Source organism: Pomacea canaliculata, linkage group LG9 (genome assembly GCF_003073045.1).
Source record: "Pomacea canaliculata isolate SZHN2017 linkage group LG9, ASM307304v1, whole genome shotgun sequence".
Lineage (NCBI taxonomy): Eukaryota > Metazoa > Mollusca > Gastropoda > Architaenioglossa > Ampullariidae > Pomacea > Pomacea canaliculata.
The window spans coordinates 10,553,123-10,573,334 of record NC_037598.1 but is presented as its reverse complement, the minus strand read 5'-3'; the positions used below and the strand labels follow the sequence as shown (position 1 = coordinate 10,573,334).

The following is a 20,212-nucleotide window of genomic DNA, read 5'->3' as shown; positions in this document are numbered from 1 at the left end:
TCCCTTGGCTTAACTGGCTGGAGGGGACCAGCTCTGACTTTTTTTTATCTTCTGTGGATCTACGATGAGTTTTGGTTTCTCCCGTTCATCTGTAATGTTTGTTGCATCGTTCGCCTCTGTTGTGGATTGCTATTCTGTGCTTGTGCTGCGTCATTACTTACAATAGACATCTTCGTCCACTAACGGCTTCCGTCTCATGTTATTTCATCTTGCTTTGGATTTTTGACTGTAGTGGATTTTGACTCTAATTAACTGATGGGCTTGGGCTGAAATTTACAAGTTAGGTTTATATCACAGATATCTACTGATATCTGAAAAACGGCAAACAGTGTAGGTTGGTCTTTAAGAAGAACAACGAGACACGGGCAACATACGAGGGACAGAAGAACAATGAAACAACATATGAACGACTGTAGTAATGATGACGAATAAAATCCAAATATAAAAACGGAAAAAAAGACCCAAGTATCAAATACTGACAGTACCATGATTTTGCAAATGGAGGACGAGCAGGGAAGGGCTAAATGACATTATATGACAATACTCCCGATGAAGGAACTTTGACCTCTTCAACTCTCTCTTTCTCTACATACCTCAGACACTTCGTATTTGTTCATTTAGGTAAACACTCTTTAATATTTTGTATTAACAATTCTTGCTTCTTATTTTCACTCTGCATTCTCTTCATTTGTACAATAAATATCTTCCTGAAGGCCATTTATCTATTATAGTGTTTCGACTTTTAAACAATGTAGGTGTGACGGATACTTCAATGCATGTCCAACACTTATCAACTCTTTCTTTACCCGCAACTTTCAAATAAGTAAGGATATATTGTTTTACATACCTAAGAGCGAAATATTGTTTAAAAAATCATTACTACTGTCAGTGTGTGTGTGTGCGCATGTTATGGTGCGCTTGCGGCCGCATGTTCGTCTGAGGACAACAATCGTGTAACAGATGATCTGTAGAGGAATAATTGAAAAGATTTAACTGACGACAGAAAAGCATCCCCCGAGAGTGTAATTAAGATTATGTCCTGTGTCAGATGAAAATTCAATTCTATTAAGTTTATTAGCAGGCAGCTGGCATGACATGGAGCCAACTTGAAAGGGACGCACAGAACTGGATCCGATGGTGTAGTGTAGTTGCGGCCCCATGCTCCATCGGGTTAAAAGGAAAACTAAACAAAAGTCTATTAGAAAAAATAGAATATTAGAAAAATTAGAAAATATTAGAAAATATTAGAAAAAGTCTATTAGTGACACGAGAGGCGATGACAACATAATGTGGATGGAACAGATGGTGTTAAAAATACTGCACACAGCAGTTTCAGATCTCAAATTATGTGTTCTTGTTTTGTTTGACTCTATAGTTTTTTTTTTTTTTGGTCATACATTTCCAGCAGTTGCTCTCATCATCAATCGCTGTGCACGTATGATAATATAAACCATAGAGGAACTTTACCTCTTAAACTTTCTCGTTCTCTAATTATGTTTTGTCCCCGCTTAAAGGTTGTCCTGATGTCTAGAGGACCTGTACCTGACCTTATCGACAATGTTCCCCATTATCTCGCTGATATTGATAATATTGAGGGTAGCAGCTGGTCAGGATAAGTGAAATCTTGGGAGCACTCCCCGAGCTTAGAACACCCGCCACGTCAGCGTTTTTATTGCTTGACACGAAGACAGCAACCTGTCAGTTATTGGAAGCATCTTCGTTACCATCATCCTTCTTTGTGCAGTCAGTCTCTTCATAACTCCATAACTCGTTTTATAACCTATTGTTTCTTTGGCTGCTTTTGTTCTTAAAAGCAATTTAAATATTCATAAAGTCACATGACGGAAAATCTTTGTTCTGGTTAGTATATGTGCACTGGTGATCACACACTGTCTTTAGAACATTTCTACAAACAGAGTCGATTTCGTCTGGCTGGTTCAGCGGGATGTGGCGTTTCCTCTTTCTGCTCCTGCTTCTTGGAGGTTTTGGTGTCCATGGTAATTGGTGGTTGTAATATACATCAAGAATACACAAAACATTTGCCGTGTACAAGCACAAATAATTCTTGTCAAGAAAAAGAATTAGGAAAAAAGACAAGAAAAGAGAAATAATGAATGTAAGACTCATTTTGGATTTGTTTTGTTTTTTCTAGGAATCAGATTAAAGTTTATTGTGTATACCTCAAATATACCTGATGTTGTTACACGCTCTAATGTCTATATTACCCTCTATGGAAGGAGGGAAACGTCTGAAGCTATTTGCTTAAACAGTACATAGAACATGGAAAGAGGGACTTTTAACATGTTCATTGGTGTGTTTTTTTCTAGGGTATCGATGGAGAGTTGATACTTTTACAGCAAACACTGCTAATGCTGGTACAGACTCCGGTATCTTTATTACTCTATTTGGAACTGATGGAAATTCCGAAGAAATAGAGTTAGACAATATAAACAACAACTTTGAACGTGGGGATATTGACACATTCTATATTAATACGCCTAACATTGGTGAACTGTGCCGAGTGCGCATCAGGTCTGACGGTTTGTTACTTGCTCATGGCTGGAAACTCGAAAAGGTAAAATATAACTTTTAAGCCATTCTATGAAATAAAACACTCATGCAAATAACTGAACTGTTGTACTTGGATCAAATACTTAACAAATATAGCTGTCAATACCACAATACCATCTAGTCACAGTGGCACGTTCATGTTTTACAAAGGCCAAAAGACTGTTTTCTTTGAAGCTGAAAGAACTCAAAGTTACAAAAAAATAAGAAGTTATTAATGTAGTACATTTTTTTGCCATTAATTCTATTAAAGGTGCTATTTTCAATAAGCCGCCAAGATATGAGTGATATTTGATAAGGTAATTATGTGATCCATCCGTTGCGATACAAACATCCCAGACAGCACAAAATGTTGGACCAATGTAGGTCCAGCGCTAGTTGGTGCTGGCCATCTTGGCCTCTGAGAGGTAGACTGAAGCCAGGATGGAGACGATACAGCGGCATATATAGGAAACTCCTGCTACATGGCTGTCACCATGGTAACACGCCGTCTGCAGGTAGCCAATGATGGCTCGCAGTTGCCATGCATGACTGACATGTATATATGTTGACTGGCACAGTGCACGACCAATCTGGGCTTTCAGTACGATGACAATATATAAATATTTATATATGTCTTAGACTGCGCCCTAGAATACCTAATAGAAGCCAACAAATGTGAGTTTTATAATTTTCCATACTGGGCCAAAATATTTAGACACGATTGTACCACGATAGCTTGAGCCGGCATGGCTCAACATTAGAACAATATTTTCCCTAGATTTATTTCATTTAAGTGGACACATTTCTTTTATGACATCACATTGTTTACGGTAACTGCGGTAGATATCACAACTAATTACCACGGACAACATTGTTCACAGTGTAGAATAAAATAAGTTTTGTAAATTTATGACACAATACATTTTGTTTGTTAACTTTAATATATTCTCAACAAAGCATTATAGATGCTAGAAGTCCCCCATGGAATTTGCAGTTAAAGACGAATTTGCCTAAAACCAATGGCCGCAGACAGACAATATTTCCTATGACACCTGACACACCGACCTGGTTATCACTTTAGTAATACAACATCCTTTAGAATAAAGCAACTTAAGTTCAATGATTTGTATTGGTTTTTACAAATCATTTATTCACAAAAGGCGTATTTAATGCAATTTTGTCATGTTTGTCCTTTTTGCAAATGTAAATCTTTATGACATAGAAAAGATAATACTCAGGTTGTCTATAGACATTCAATGTCTTATTGTTTATGATTTCTGAGAGTGATTACACACTTGTCGCTAAGATAGTGTCTTCCAAGCTTTTGTGCTGTTCTGTTGCTCACAGATTCAGATTGTTCCTGAAGTACCAGGTCGACTTATCAACTTTTCGTGCAATTGCTGGTTGGATTCGGATGATGATCACTTAGAGGAGACACTTAAAAATAATGATTATCCATTCTCGAAGGTAAAGAAGTAAATCCTAGTTACCAATCGAAATATATAAACAATATTTTATGTTGACAATCTTTGTTAAAAAAGACAAAATGTGTTGCTTTGTGTGTTTCAAACCTGCAATATTTAGCAGCTTGTAGTAGATTGTAGATGTTTCTACAATTTTCAACTATGCTGTTGAAAATTTACGACTTGACTAACACTGATTTTTTTTTTTGGATAAAAGAAATGTGATTAGGTTGTTAGCACATTTTTGTATTGACATCAGTCTACATTTACATTAATATAAAATCTGACAATGACTGTTATCAGGTAATCCGAGGTAGGTGCATACTTTGAATGCGGTGCTGACCAAACAGCATAAAGGTATTGAAATATCTTTTAGACACGCACATTATTATTCATTTATAAATCACCAGTTCTGTAATCCTTGCCAAACAAATTAATTATATGTTCTTCTATATTTTGCAGTAAAAAAATCTCTAGCTAAACTATATACATAAAATATATCATATTTATACATAATATAATGTTAATATATCTTATAGCATGCAATATATAATATCGTATACAATCCAAATATGCAAAGTAGAGAATAATAAGCAAGTGTATTTTACAACTATTTTTGTGTAAAAGTTAATAAAGATGACTAAATTGTTACTTTTACGAAATTCATTGCTAACCTGTTGTAGAAGTTGTAGATTTCCTTATTTACATCTTATCTACAAAGGGATTCAAGCTATATATATGTTGAATGCTTATCATTTTATAAGATTTTTTACTTTTTTTGTTTTTAAGTTACTTACATTGTGTGTGCAGAGTTTATTCACCTGATGGAACACCTTGCTCATCGGCTAACAGGAATTATAAGAAATATCTGTCAATGTCTACTGTCACCCTTCAACAGTGTCATGGACACACCCGTGCTAATGATTTTGCTTACAGTTGGAAATCTAAATCTCTAGTATATTACAACAAAAATAACTAAAACTATGACAGTGTGTATGACATCCCATAAGGCACTGCAATGTGGTGATAAAAGCATAATTAGTATGAGTCAAAAATTGTTTTTAAAATATCTGTTGAGGTTTGTGTGGTCAAATTGGGGATCCCATTAGAGTATACTTCAGAAGATAGAGGTCATGGGCGAGTGTATGATAACAACCAATTTGAATACTTTGATATATAATACATATAGTTGAGATTCCTATTTGTTGAAAGACTTTGTGTTTAGCTTCAAAAGATTAATTTTCACACCTGCCAAGTATTAATTAAGCTGTAATTGTCTTAGTAAGAATGAGTTTTCTTTTTTTCTGGTGATCTTTGAGGGGTAGCACTTTGACCAGAGATATCTCCAAGACATTCAAAGATATAAAAATGATCATTCTTGAAAATTGAGATAAGAATTTGTACTATAGAAAGACACTCTATTCAATTATCTGCAAGTTTTATACTGTCTAAATGTTATTTTCGAAGTTTTATCGATTACAGTCAGAATTCTAATTTAAACTACTTGAAAAATCATTCCACAGATAGTTATTTTATATTTGATTATTTTGTCACAAGATGTTATGAAAAGGTAGGAAATATAGTGTTAACATATACACTAGCCAACCCTAAAGAGTAGTAAACTGTAAACGCTTCTGCAAAAGTATAACTCTCAACCCAAGGTCTTTTACCCCACAAGCAATTCTAAAGTAAACAATTCTTTAAAAAGAAAAAGAGTGGAAAATAATGTCAAATATTTAGATAAGCGTATTTCAAGATTTTGAACAGTATCGTTGTAAATTACATCTAAAATGCAAGGTAGAAATTAAAAAAGTTGAAGGAAACATTTCTGTTTGTTAGCTGCTATAGACAACAACATATCTCCAAACACATACACATGTCCTTACTACATGCCTGTTCATCTGTTTGTGTGTTGTAATAAGACAAACGCACACTTAAGTTGCATATGTACGAAATATCTCTCTCACACAAACACACACTCCTACACACACACAAAGCTCGACGAGCCACCACAAATGAGGATGAGGAGTTTATGAATGCTTCACATTATTTATTATTGTACTTTTTCTTTGTATTGTCTGTAGTTTGAGTACAAATCCATGTTGAATTGACTAACCGGTAACAGACATGGTAACATGGCGCTTAATCACAGAATCTTTGCCTACTTTCAAACATACCGAAATACCTGATTGGTTAAGTTTTTCCCGCTCTTAACGGAAGTCTTTTGTCTGGAAAACACTCCTTAATAGTCGAGTGCTTGCCTCCCTTATGTATTCATTCATATGCGCACAGCGCGATGTGTTGTAAGACTGTAGTCCGAGGTCGTACATGTACATATCTGTCGGACAAGACCCGGGTGGCACTGCGCGGGGTGGGTCAAATATGATCACCGCGTCGGCAAAACATTGTGTAACACCAACATCCACTAGTTAGAAAAGAAACCATGCAACTCTTACACATCCAGAAGCAAAACATAAAAATCTGTGTGTGTAATTATGTGTGCGCATGCGTGAGCGCTTTTAGCTTATGTTAGTCAGACTTAGTGAAAAAAAATCGCGTAACAGATGGGTCGTCTGAGAGGCAGTAGAAAGAATAAACAGATTTAACTTACGATGTAAAAGCACCCTCTCAAGGTGTAATAAACTTTTTAGTCTCTCACATTATGTCCTGTGTGCTACAGCACTGAACAAAACAGCAGTAGTGTACAGATGGCGGCAACAGGATGAAGAGCTCGCATCAGATAAAACTCAATTTCATATCTATTGCTTAGTGCAACAAGAGACGATGGCAGTTAAGTAAATGACATGATGTGGTTAGAGCAGATGGTGCCAAACATACTGCACACATCAGCTCTTGCTCTCAAAATATTATTTCTTCTTCCTTTAACTTTTTTTCTCATATATTTTCCATCGCTGTGCACATAATAATAATGATGATGATGATGACGACGACACGACGACGACGATGATGATGATGATAATGATGATGCTCATTTTCACTAGTTTTACGGAGGATGGTATAAGACCAACTTGAATGGTTTCATTGTTTTGCAGATATGGGTAAATACAGGCGATATAATCTTAACCTGTAAATTAAAGACTCTTCACACATCCGTTAATTAAATAAATATCTGTTACCAAAGTACGCGATTCGTACCTGCGATCGACCAGCGCCACGGGCAACATACGAGGGACAGAAGAACAATGAAACAACATATGAACGACTGTAGTAATGATGACGAATAAAATCCAAATATAAAAACGGGAAAAAGACCCAAGTATCAAGTACTGACAGTACCATGATTTTGCAAATGGAGGACGAGCAGGGAAGTGGCTAAATGACATTATATGACAATACTCCCGATGAAGGAACTTTGACCTCTTCAACACTCTCTTTGTCTTTGTACGTCATTTAGGTAAACACTCTTTAATATTTTGTACTTACAAAACACTTATTTCTTATTTTGATTCTGCGTCCTCTTCATTTGTACTATAAATATCTTGTTGCAGGCCATAAATTATAGTTTTAACTTTAAAACAATGTAGGTGCGACGGATACTTCAATGGATGTCCAACACTTATCGCCTCTATCTTGATACATGTACGTCTCTACGTTTCTAAGGTCCTGTTTATGTTAACTACAGACTTAGGGTAAGAAAAAGAATGTTTTCGCTCACATAAATTGAAAAATTTTGCCCCATTTCTAGTAATTAAAAAAACTACGAAGTTTCTCGTAACAAAACGTTTATCAACAGTTTCCATGCTCTTTTTTTTGGAAAGGAGTTGATGTCATTCTGCTTGATCTTCTGAGCCTGGATAAAGCAATGTTTAACATGAACAACACATTCCTGGGTCATACAGATATATAATCACAAAGCTGGGCTCTAAACCGTGTCTCTGGTAACATTTCATTAACAGCGTCGTCTGATACGATAGACGAAAATCTGGATTTCTCGCTCTTTTCACCACCACCCCACCACACCCCCGCCTCCATATCTTACGTTAGTACCAGTGACGTCAGACCTCCCAACGAGCAAGCGACACGCGACAATCACAAACTGTCGTTAGAACATTTCTACAGATACAATAGACTGCGGCTGTTGATTCAGAGGGATGTGGCGTTTCGTCTTTCTGCTCCTGCTTCTTGCATCTTTTGGCGTCCATGGTAATTGGTGGTTGTAATATACATTACAAATACACAAAACAATAACAGTGTACAAGTAGAAATAATTCTTGTCAAGAAAAAGAATTAGTAAAATGACAAGAAAAGAGAAATAATGAATGTAAACTCATTTTGGATTTGCTTTGCTATTTCTAGGAATCAGGTTGAATTTTATTGTGTAAACATCAAATATACCTGATGTTGTTACACACTCTAATATCTATATTATCCTCTATGGAAGGAGGGGAACGTCTGAAGCTATTCGCTTAAACAGTAAATAGAACGACATGGAAAGATAGACTTTTAACATGTTCATTGGTGTGTTTTTTTCTAGGGGCCCGATGGTGGGTTGATACTTTTACACTGTACACTTTTGGTGGGGGTACAGACTCCGGTATCTTTATTACTCTATTTGGAATTAATGGAAAATCCGGAGAAATAGAGTTAGACAATCTCGACAACAACTTTGAAGCTGGGCATAAAGACATGTTCTTTATTGAGACGCCTGACATTGGTACACTGTGCCGCGTGCGCATCAGGTCTGACGGTAGGCACCCTGCTCATCCCTGGAATCTCCAAAAGGTAAAATATAACTTTTAAGCCATTCTATGAAATAAGACAATAATAAAAATAACTGAACTGTTGTACTTGGATCAGATACTTAACAAATATAATAAAAAAAGTAATTCTCAGCTTGTCTATAGACATTAAATGTCTTATTGTTGATGATTTCTGTGAGTGATTATAAACTTGTCATTAAATAGTTTCTTGCAAGCTTTTGTGCTGTTCTGTTGCTCACAGATTGACATTTATCCTGAAGGATCAACTGATCCTTTCACCTTTACGTGCCATTGCTGGTTGCAAGAAGGTCACTTAGAGGAGACAATTAATAATATTAATCTTCCTCCCTCGATGGTAAAGAAGTAAATCCTAGTCACCAATCGAAATATATAAACAATATGTAATGTTGACAATCTTTGTTAATAAGACAAAATGTGTTGCTATGTGTGTTTCAAACCTGCAATATTTAGCATCTGGTAGAAGAGTGTAGATGTTTCTAAATTATTCAACTATGCTGTTGAAAATTCACGACTTGACTAACATTGATATTTTGTGTGTGATAAATGTAATGGGATTGGTTGCTAGCACGCTTTTATATTGACATCAGTCTACGTTTACATTAAATAAAAATCTGACAATGACTGTTATCAGGCAAACCAAGGTGGATGCAGTCCTTGAATCCGGCGCTGACCAGCCAGCATACAGGTATTACAATATCATTTAGACACGATTTTATTATTCATTTATAAATCACCAGTTCTGTAATCCTTTCCAAAAAAAAATAATTATATGCTCTTTTTTATTTTGGAATAAAAAATCACTAGCTAAAACTATATACATAAAATATATCATATTTATACATAATATAATGTTAATATATCTTATAGCATGCAATATATAATATCGTGTACAATTCAAATATGCAAAGTAGAGAATAATACTTTAATTGGAGAGACATATTCACATGAATCTTAGATTGTTTGTTTGTTTATTTACGTCCATAACAAACATTGTAAAGTAATTGAAACACTTTAGAAACTTAGCAATTGTACTTTACAACAATTTTTGTGTAAAAGTTAATAAAGACAACTCAAATGTTACTTTCAGGAAATTCATTTCTAACATGTAGAAGTTGTAGATTTGCTTGTTTACATCTTATTTACAAAGGGCTTAAGGCTATTTATTTGTTCTTGGTTTATTATTTTATTAGATTATTTCATTTTTGTTTTCATTTGACTTGTATTGTGTGTGCAGAGTTTATTCACCTAATGGAACACCTTGCTCATCGGCTGACAGGAATTATAAGAAATATCTGTCAACGTCTACTGTCAACCTTCAACAGTGTCAAGGCACACACCCGTGCTATGATTTTGCTTACAGTTGAAAATTTCTAGTACATTACAACAAAAGTAACTATACTTATGCCAGTGTGTAGGACATCCCATAAGGCACTACAATGTGGCGATAAAAGCATAATTAATATGAGTCAAAAATTGTTTTTGAAATATGTCTGGAGGTTTGTGTGGTCAAATCGGGGATCTCATTAGAGTATACTTCAGAAGATTATGGGCGAGTGTAAGATAACAACCCTTTTGGATACTTTGACCTATAATACATACATATGGATGAAATGCCTCGTTTTGGAAAGACTTTGTGTTTAGCTTCAAAAGATTAATTTTCACAACGACCAAATATTAATTTAGCTGTAGTTGTTTTTCTAAGAATACGTTTTCTTTCTTCTGGTAAACTTAGAGGGGTAGCACTTTGACCACAGATATCTCTAAGACATTAAAAAAATATAAAAAGGATCATTCTTGAAAACTGAAATAAAAACTTGTACTATAAAAAGACACTATTCAATGATCTGCAAAAGTTTGATACTGTCTGAATGTTAGTTTGAAAAAAGTACATTTAAAATGTATTATTGATTACAGTCAGAATTCTAATTTAAACTTCCTTGAAAAATCATTCCGCAGACAGTTATTTTATATTTGATTATTTTGTCACAAGATGTTATGAAAAGTAGGAAATATAGTGTAAACATATACACTAGCCAACCCTAAACTGTAAAGACTTCTGCAAAAGTAGACCTCTTAAGCCAAGGTCTTGTACCCCACAAGCAATTCTAATGTAAACTATTCTACAAAAAAGAGTGGAAAATAATATCCAATTTTTGTAAAAGCGAGTTCTAAGATTGTGAACAGTATCGTTGTAAATGACATCTATTATGCAAGGTAAAAATAAAAACAGTTGAACTGCAAACATTTCTCTTTTGTGATATGAAAATAATGTTTCTTTGGTGACTGCTATAGACAACAACGTATCTTCAAACACATACACATGTCCTTACTACATGCCTGTTCATCTGTTTGTGTGTTGTAATAAGACACACTTAAGTTGCATATGCACGAAATATCTCTCTCACACAAACACACACGCGTACACACACACATACACAATAAGACAGATATAGAGATAGTCGTTCCCATCTTGAATGGTGCTGGTTACCTTCATAGCAGTAGTTTAAACGAGAGAGAGACAAAAAAGAAAGAAGTTCCAATCTTCAGTTGTACCACCTGTCTACATAACGGCTTTATAAAGGAAAATAAGACAGGAATTTATGCAACTTAATTCTCACTGAAGTCTTCTGTTGTCCACGTTTAAGAAGTGTGTGTTGGTGTGCGTGTGAAGAGAGAGATAAAGAGAGAGAGAGAGTGTGTGTTTTTTTTTATCCATTACAGTGTAACCTCGGTTAACGAACTTAATCCGTTCTGGAAAGCTGTTCGTTATCCGAAATGTTCGTTATCCGAAACAATTTTTTCCATAAGAAATAAAGGAAATAGATTTAATTGGTTCCCAGCCCCTGTTGACTCACTAATATTTGAAAGTTACAGGCTATATAGGTATTTGTTTTAATGAGGACAGTTATAATGCAATATTAATGGAGTTAAATAAACATACAAACATTAACGAAAGCATTTAAACATCAGGAAACTTGACGTTTTGACGGCGTGGTTGGAAGCAAGGGTGGAGAGGAAGGGGTGGAATTACTGTTGGATTCCACCTCCATGAGCACACGAGACATTATAAAATCGGGGGTAACTTCCCTTTTCTGTAGCTTTGAGGTTAAAGGAAAACACTTGTCCAGTGTCTGTTCCTTCTGCCTTTCTTGTAAAACTCTTCGATAATACGACATCACATATCCGACAGACGAATGCCACCTTCATACTTTGAAATCATTTCCTTTTTCAATTCATTTGTTGGCCGCTTTCTTGTCATTACCTCACTACTATTAATTGCTCTTAATCTTCTTTGGAGCCATGATTGAGGATTATCTTATTAAAATAAAGCACAAAAATCACTAAATAAGAAGGATGCACACAGATAAGGAACAACTGATCATAACTGTGTCTCGTGCGCGAATGATGACATGCTGGTCGGTCACGTGTAGTTCACGTGGCTGTTCGTTATCCGAAATTTTGTTCGCTATCCGAGACAAACTTTTAACGAAAGTTTTGTTCGTTAACCGAAATGTTCGCTACCCAAGGCGTTCGCTAACCGATGTTCCACTGTATTTCTGACTCTCAGTCTATTACTTGCAGTCCGTAGGCAAGGTCTTATAATGGAGAGCCTAACCACGTGGTGTGTATCCTGCCATGCAATCATCCTGTTAATTATCATGGATGGCACCAGCTGTCTTGACAGCAATAGTTCAACGTGCCACTTCTATAACAAACACCATCTATTAATATCGCTTAAAATATCAACGACTTCTTTTTCCAGATGGCGGCTGATGGAAAATTTAGCAATAAAACCTTTGATAGCTTGAGAAGTTTATGGCAGTTAGGAAATTTTATCTGAGAAAACAAAATTTTTAATACTTGAGTCATCGCGTGTCCCGCTGTCTAGGACGGAATGACCGTATCGGTATGTTGAGAACATGTGCACATATAAATGTTTTTATTGTGCTGTATAGCATCTGCACAGTAAAATGTTTGTTTGCCAAGACATCATTGTCATACGCATGTGATTTGTTGTCCACCGCACAGCTTGTTTTACTATGCAAATGCTATAAAGAGGGGATAAAATTTTATTTTTATTTTCATGTGTAGACCATGCAATGACGGTTGTATTGTCCCAGACGGCGGGCATGCGACACGTGCAGTGACTCATGGGACCGTTAGTGGCAGGAAGACTAAGAGTGTACACGTTGCAAAAGGACTAATTAGTGTTAATTAGACTAATTAGTGTTAACACACTTGAACCCGATTTACCTGGCAACCTTTCTCTTTGAACCTGCAGTCTAGCTTCAGAAACTGAACTACCTTAAGTGTGTTTCAGCTTTCAGATGCATTTGTCTTCTCACATCTTTTGTGTGTGATTGGCTTTGGGATGTTTTCGTTCTCTAATATGTGGGGAAGGTGGGATTATATTTATATATAGGCAGATAAAAGTTTGTGTGTGTCAGGGGTATTAGAAAAATATTTAAGCAGATATGTGTGTGTATGTGGTGGGGTTGACATATACATACATAAGCAGATATGAGACTGTGTGTAGGGGGATCATATATAAATATGCACATGTGAGTGAGTAGCTGTTAGTGTCAGGGGGTATTAGATAAATATATATGTTCAGATATGACTACGTGCGTAAGGGAGGTTACATGTATATATACACATATAAAAGCAAAGATGAGTATGTGCTGGGGGAGTTGCATATATACAAGCAGATATAAGGCTGTGTGTTGGTGGGGTAGTTACACATGTATACATAAGCAGATGTGTGTGTTTGTAGGGGGGATTATAATATATATATATGTGAATATGAGTAGCTGTGTGTGTCAGCGGGCATTATATATATATATATGTAAATATGAGTAGGTGTGTAATGAGAACTATATATATATATAGGCAGACATGATTAAAAATATATGTGTGTATATATATCTGTGTTAATGTAGAAATGAAAGAGAGGGCACAAATTCACCTTCAAAACTTGTTGGTTGTTTACCTGTGTTTATATACTTTGAATTATTTGATTACATATTTAGTGATCTTATTTGCATTAAAGGGGTAGAAGAAGGAAAGAACAAGTGAGTGAGGCAAGAAATTACCTTTTAATGTATTAACTGTTACAAACCGACAAGTGAAGGGGTGTGTGTGTCATGCATGTGAATATATGTATGTTTTGAATATCCCAATACCCTTAAAAGGGTGAAAAAAAATAAAGATTCTTGAATCCTAAGCTTCAGAAACTGATGACACTCTGAAACACACGAACTAAGTGCATGGATGAAGATGTAAGGAATAAACCAAGTAGTGCTAGATTACACAAAATATTTCTTCAAGAATTCTTAAAGTGAAAGGTTATAAAATCAAATGACCACAAATGAAAGCACTAATTAAAAATGCCAAATGCTGTGCTTGTCTACCATGATTTTAATTCCTTTTTTCACTCTTATTTTCTTACAGCACATAACAGTACAGAAACTAAATACAAGTGCACAATTAACTTATCTATAACAATAACCTTTCTCCCATTCTCTTACTTTTTGTCTCTCTCCTGCACTCACACGTTTTCTCTTCAGCTCTGGATTTGTCGCCCTTTTTTACCACCTCACCACCACACCCCCGCCTCCATATCTTACGTTAGTACCAGTGACGTCAGACCTCCCAACGAGCAAGCGACACGCGACAATCACAAACTGTCGTTAGAACATTTCTACAGATACAGTAGAGTGCGGCTGTTGATTCAGAGGAATGTGGCGTTTCGTCTTTCTGCTCCTGCTTCTTGGAGCTTTTGGTGTCAGTGGTAAGCGGTGGTTGTAATGTACATCAAGAATACACAAAACACTTACAAGCAGAAATATTTTTGGTCAAGATAAAGAATTAGGAAAAAAGACAAGAAAAGAGAAATAATGAATGTAAGACGCATTTTGGATTTGTTTTATTTTTGCTTAGGATTGAAGTTTATTGTGTATACATCGAATATAATTTATGTGGTTACACACTCTAATATCTATATTTCTATTTAAGGAATAGAACGCCTAAAGCTATTCGCTTAAACAGTAAATTGGAGGACATGGAAAGAGGGACTTTTAACATATTCTTTTGTGTGTTTTTTTTTCTAGACAAGCGATGGACTGTTAAAGTTTTTACAGCGAACCATTATCTTGCGGGTACAGACTCCGGTATCTTTATTACTCTACATGGAGATCGAGGAAATTCCGAAGAAATAGAGATAGACAATAAAAACAACAATTTTGAACAAGGATTTATTGAGAGATTCTATATTAGGACGCCCGACATTGGTTTACTGTGCAGCGTGCGCATCAGGTCTGACGGTGTGTTCGCTTCTTCTGGCTGGAAACTCCGAAAGGTAAAATATAACTTTTCAACTATTCTATGCAATAAAACACTAATACAAATAACTGAACTGTTGTACTTGGTCAAATACTTAGCAAATAAAGCTGTCAATAGCACCACAGCATCTAGTCACTGTGGCACGTTGATGTTTTACAAAGGCCATAAGACTGTTTTCTTTGAAGCTGAAAGAACACAGAGTTATAGGAAAAATAAGAAGACTTTTTACAAATGTAAATCTTTATGACATAGAAAAGATAATTCTCAGCTTGTCTAAAGACATGAAATATCTTATTGTTCATGATTTCTGAGAATGATTATACACTTGTCGCTAAGCTAGTATCTTCCATGCTTTTGTGCTGTTCTGTTGCTCACAGATTGAGATTTATCGTGAAGGATCAGATGCTCCTATCACCTTTACGTGCTGGTGCTGGTTGGAACATGGGCACTTAGAGCAGACAATTTATAATGACTCCACCTTTTGCTCGTAAAGAAGTGTGTCCTAGTTACCAATCCGAATACAGAAAAATATATATCAATGTTTACAATCTTTGTTATAAAGACAAAATTTGTTGCTATGTGCATTTCAAACCTGCAATACTTAGGATCTTTAAAAAGATTGTAGATGTTTCTAAATTATTCAACTATTCTGTTGAACGTTCACGAATTGACAAACACTGATTTTTTTCATTAAAAGTAATGTGATTAGGTTTTTACCACACTTTTGTATTGACATCAGTCTATATTTACATTTATATACTGTCTGCCAATGACTGTTATCAGGTAAACCGAAGTAGGTGCAGACTTTGAATACTGCGCTGACCAAACAGCATAAAGGTATTAAAATATCATTTAGACACGCACATTATTATTCATTTATAAATCACCAGGTCTGTAGTTCTTGCTAAAAATTTCATGTTCTTACATATTTTACAATAAAAAGTCTCTAGCTAAAACTATATACGTAAAATATGTAATATTTATACATAATATAATGTTAATATATCTTATAACATGCAATATATAATAAAGTATACAATCCAAATATGCAAAGTAGAGAATAATACTTTAATTGGGTAAACACATTCACATGAATCTTACATTGTTTGTTTGTTTATTTACGTCGATAACAAACATTGTAAAGTAACTTAAACACTCTAGAAACTTAGCAATTGTACTTTACAACTATTTTTGTGTAAAACGACTAAATTGTTACTTTCAGGAAATTCATTGCTAACATGTTGTAGGACTATTTATTTCTTCAATGTTTATAATTTTATTAGATGTTCTTCCTTTTTTGTTTTCAAGTAACTTACATTGTGTGTGCAGAGTTTATTCACCTGATGGAACACCTTTCTCATCGGATAACAGGAATTATAAGAAATATCTGTCAACGTCTACTGTCACCCGTCAACAGTGTCAGTGCCCACACCTCTGATAATGTTTTTGCTTACAGTTGAAAATCTCTAGTACATGATAACAAAAGTAACTAAAACTATGACAGTGTGTAGGACATCCCAATAGGCACTACAATGTGGCGATAAAAGCATAATTAATATGAGTCAATAATTGTTTTTGAAATATGTGTTGAGGTTTGTGTGGTCAAATCGGGGATCTCATTATAGTATACTTCAGAAGATATTGGTTATGGGCGAGTGTAAGATAACAACCCTTTTGGATACTTTGACATATAATACATATGGTTGAGATGCCTCTTTGTGGAAACACTTCGAAAGATTAAGTTTCACACCTGCCAAGTATTAATTTCGCACTACTTGTCTTAATAAGAATACGTTTTTCTGGTGAATTTCTAGGCATAGCCCTTTGACCAGAGATATCTCCAGTACATTCAAATATATAAAAATGATCATTCTTGAAAAATGAGACAAAAATTTGTACTACAGAAAGACACTCTATTCAATGATCTGCAAGTTTGATACTGTCTGAATGTTAGTTTGAAAAAAGTACATTTACAAAGTATTATCGATTACAGTCAGAAATTTAAATTAAGTTTAAACTACTTGAAAAATCCATTTCGCAGATAGTTATTTTGTATTTGATTATTTTGTTACAAGATGTCATGAAAAGGTAGGAAATATAGTGTTAACCTGTACACTAGCCAACCCTAAAGAGTAGTAAACTGTAAACGCTTCTGAAAATGTAGACCTCTTAACTCAAGGTCTTTTACCCCACAAGCAATTCTAGAGTAAACAATTCTGCAAAAAGTAAAAGAGTGGAAAATAATGTCTAATATTTAGATAAAAGTGTTCTAAGAATTTTGAACTTTATCGTTGTAAAAGACATCTATTATGCAAGGTAAAAATAAAAAGTTGAAGCGCAATCATTTGTCTTTGTGATTTAATAAAAATGTTTCTTTGGTGACTGCTATAGACAACAACTTATCTCCAAACACATACATACATATGTTGTCAAACATTTCTATTTATCTGTTTGTGTGTTGTAATAAGACAAACACACATTTAAGTTGCATATGCGAGAAATATCTCTCTCACACACAAACACACATACACAAAGCTCGACGAGACACTGCTGATGAGAATGAGGATGAGGAGTTTGTGAATGTTTCAAGAGGCAATGACAAGATCATAGGGGACGACACACTATTATTGTTATTAACGGTATGAGGCTCGAGTGAATGTAAAATCACAGCCCGACACTAATACAGCCATGCTCATTTTTACTTATCTACAAAAAATGTGTAATCTTTTCCATCTTTTTGCTGAGATGTCTGATGTAGTAGCTGTGTGGTGCCACAGAACACTGTACATTCCACAGAAAACCTTTAGTTCAAGGTTCTTCAGGAAACATTTTCTTACAGACAATCTAAGGTCTTTCTTAACTCTTTGCAAATTTACTTGCTCATATATTTGTCTAATGCCTATGTTAGAAACAGTTTGTGCATTCACGATAACAAAGAATAAGCAATAAGAATCTAATGCCTTCAGATTATTTGGACACTTTATCTAATTTCTCTTGACTCGTTAAAACATGTAACATCCGCTTTATCTTTATTATTTCACAGTAACATAGGACATTTCACTGAAGAGACAAACATGAAGTGCATTTAAAAAGATTAGAAATAGACGAGTAAGTGCAAAATAATAAAAAAAAAAAAACACAAGCCTTTATTGAGGCCATAAGGACATCGAAAACAAGATGAAGAGACCTTGTCAACAGGGAAAGCTGGAACTGGCAGTCGGTGTAGATCGCAAGGAGGAGACATCATTGTCTGATTTTCGTCTATACCGTTGAATATCGTTAAAATTGTTCGGATTCCTTTCAAGCTGTTTGGTGGTTGGCAACAGAAAATCTTTGATGTAGAGAGTAGAAAACCTCCACAACGTTGACACTCCCTCCCGCCTCCATATCTTACGTTAGTACCAGTGACGTCAGACCTCCCAACGAGCAAACGACACACGACAATCGCAAACTGTCGTTAGAACATTTCTACAGACAGAGTAGATTGCGGCTGTTGATTCAGAAGGATGTGGCGTTTCGTCTTTCTGCTCCTGCTTCTTGGAGCTTTCGGCCTCCATGGTAATTGGTGGTTGTAATGTACATTAACAAAACACTTACAGTACACAAGCAGGAATGTTTTTTCGGAAAAAAATTTGGGGCAAAAAAAAAAGATAAATAATGAATATAACACTCAATTTTAATTTATTTTGTTTTTTTGTGGAAGTTTATTGTGTATACATCGCAACATCTCCGATACCTGATGCGGTTACACACTCCAATGTCTATATTATCCTCTATGTTAGGAGGGGAACGTCTGAAGCTATTCGCTTGAACAGTAAATGGAACGACATGGAAAGAGGGTCTTTTAACATATTCTTTGGTGTGTTTTATTTCTCTAGGGGCCAAATGGGAGATTGTAGTTTATACATTGGACACACGTCTTGCGGCAACACACATAAATATCTATATTAATCTCCATGGAACATATAGTTTCAAGAGATTAATTTTGAAACATACCAAGTATTAATTTAGCTGTAATTGTCTTACTGAAAAAAAGTGTTTTCTTTTTTTTCTGGTGAACTTTGAGGGGTAGCACTTTGATCAGAGATATCTCCAAGAGATTCAAAGATATAAAAATGAGCATTCTTGATTTTTGAGATAAGAATTTGTACTATAGAAAGACACTCTATTCAATGATCTGCAATTTTGATAATGTCTGTATGTTATTTTGAAAAAAAGTACATTTTCAAAGTATTATCAATTACAGTCAGAATTCTAATAAACTACTTGAAAAAACAGTTCACAGATAGTTATTTTATATTTGATTATTCTGTCTCAAGATATTATTAAAAGGTAGAAAATATAGTGTTAACATATACACTAGCTAACCCTAAACTGTAAATGCTTCTGCAAAAGTAGACCTCTTAACCCAAGGTCTTTTACCCCACAAGCAATTCTAAAGTAAACTATTCTAAAAAAAAAAAAAAAAAACAAGAATGGAAAATAATGTCTAATATTTAGATAAAATAGTTCTAAGATTTTAAAACTTTATCATTGTAAATGACATCTGAAATTCAAGGTGAAAATAAAAGTTGAGGGGACGTCATTTGTCTTTTGTGATTTGAAAAAAATGTTTCTTTGCTAGCTGCTAGAGACAACAACTTATCTCCAAACACATTTATACATGTTCTTACTACATGCCTGTTCATCTGTTTATGTGTTGTGATAAGGCAAACGCACACCTACGCTGCTTATGCACGAATTATCTACAAAAAATGTGTAATCTTTTCTATCTTTTTATCCAGATGTCTGATGTAGTAGCTGTGTGGTGCCAAAGAACCCTAAATTCCACAGAAAACTGTTAGTTCAAGGTTCTCCAGGACAACATTTTCTTACAGACAATCTAGGGTCTTTTTTAACTCTTTAGAGATTTACTTGCTCATATATATTTGACAAGTTGTTTGGAAGGCGGCCACAGAAAATCTGTGATGAAGAGTAGAGAGTAGAAAACCTCACCAACAGAACTAACCCAAGGAGCCAAAAATACAGTGGTGCTATAGTTCACAAATGTTTACACGACGCAAGTCGAATGACAAAGTTTGATGTAAGGAAGACTGCGATGAGTGTTGAGATAAT

General features: G+C 35.0%; 2 protein-coding genes and 1 long non-coding RNA gene across 5 annotated transcripts in view; all 3 read left to right on the top strand.

Annotated features, from left to right (window-relative positions):
- The window catches only part of LOC112572869 (multiple epidermal growth factor-like domains protein 10), a 64,297-nt gene that overhangs the window by 24,190 nt on the left and 19,895 nt on the right, over positions 1-20,212 (top strand). The window lies entirely within an intron of this gene.
- On the top strand, positions 1,943-17,438 carry LOC112572883. 2 transcript variants are annotated; one of them, XR_003101096.1, is made up of 6 exons: positions 1,943-1,982; positions 14,532-14,546; positions 14,866-15,113; positions 15,475-15,592; positions 15,881-15,934; positions 16,427-17,438. It is a non-coding gene; the product is annotated as an uncharacterized LOC112572883 (long non-coding RNA). The 2 variants fall into 2 exon arrangements; XR_003101095.1 differs by lacking the exon at positions 1,943-1,982 and having other exon boundaries at positions 14,399-14,546.
- On the top strand, positions 8,035-10,997 carry LOC112572880 (lipoxygenase homology domain-containing protein 1-like). Its single transcript, XM_025252862.1, has 5 exons — positions 8,035-8,177; positions 8,509-8,756; positions 8,976-9,089; positions 9,387-9,440; positions 9,990-10,997. The coding sequence occupies exons 1-4, from the start codon at positions 8,126-8,128 to the stop codon at positions 9,411-9,413; spliced, it is 441 nt and encodes a 146-aa protein (XP_025108647.1). The 5' UTR covers positions 8,035-8,125; the 3' UTR covers positions 9,414-9,440; positions 9,990-10,997.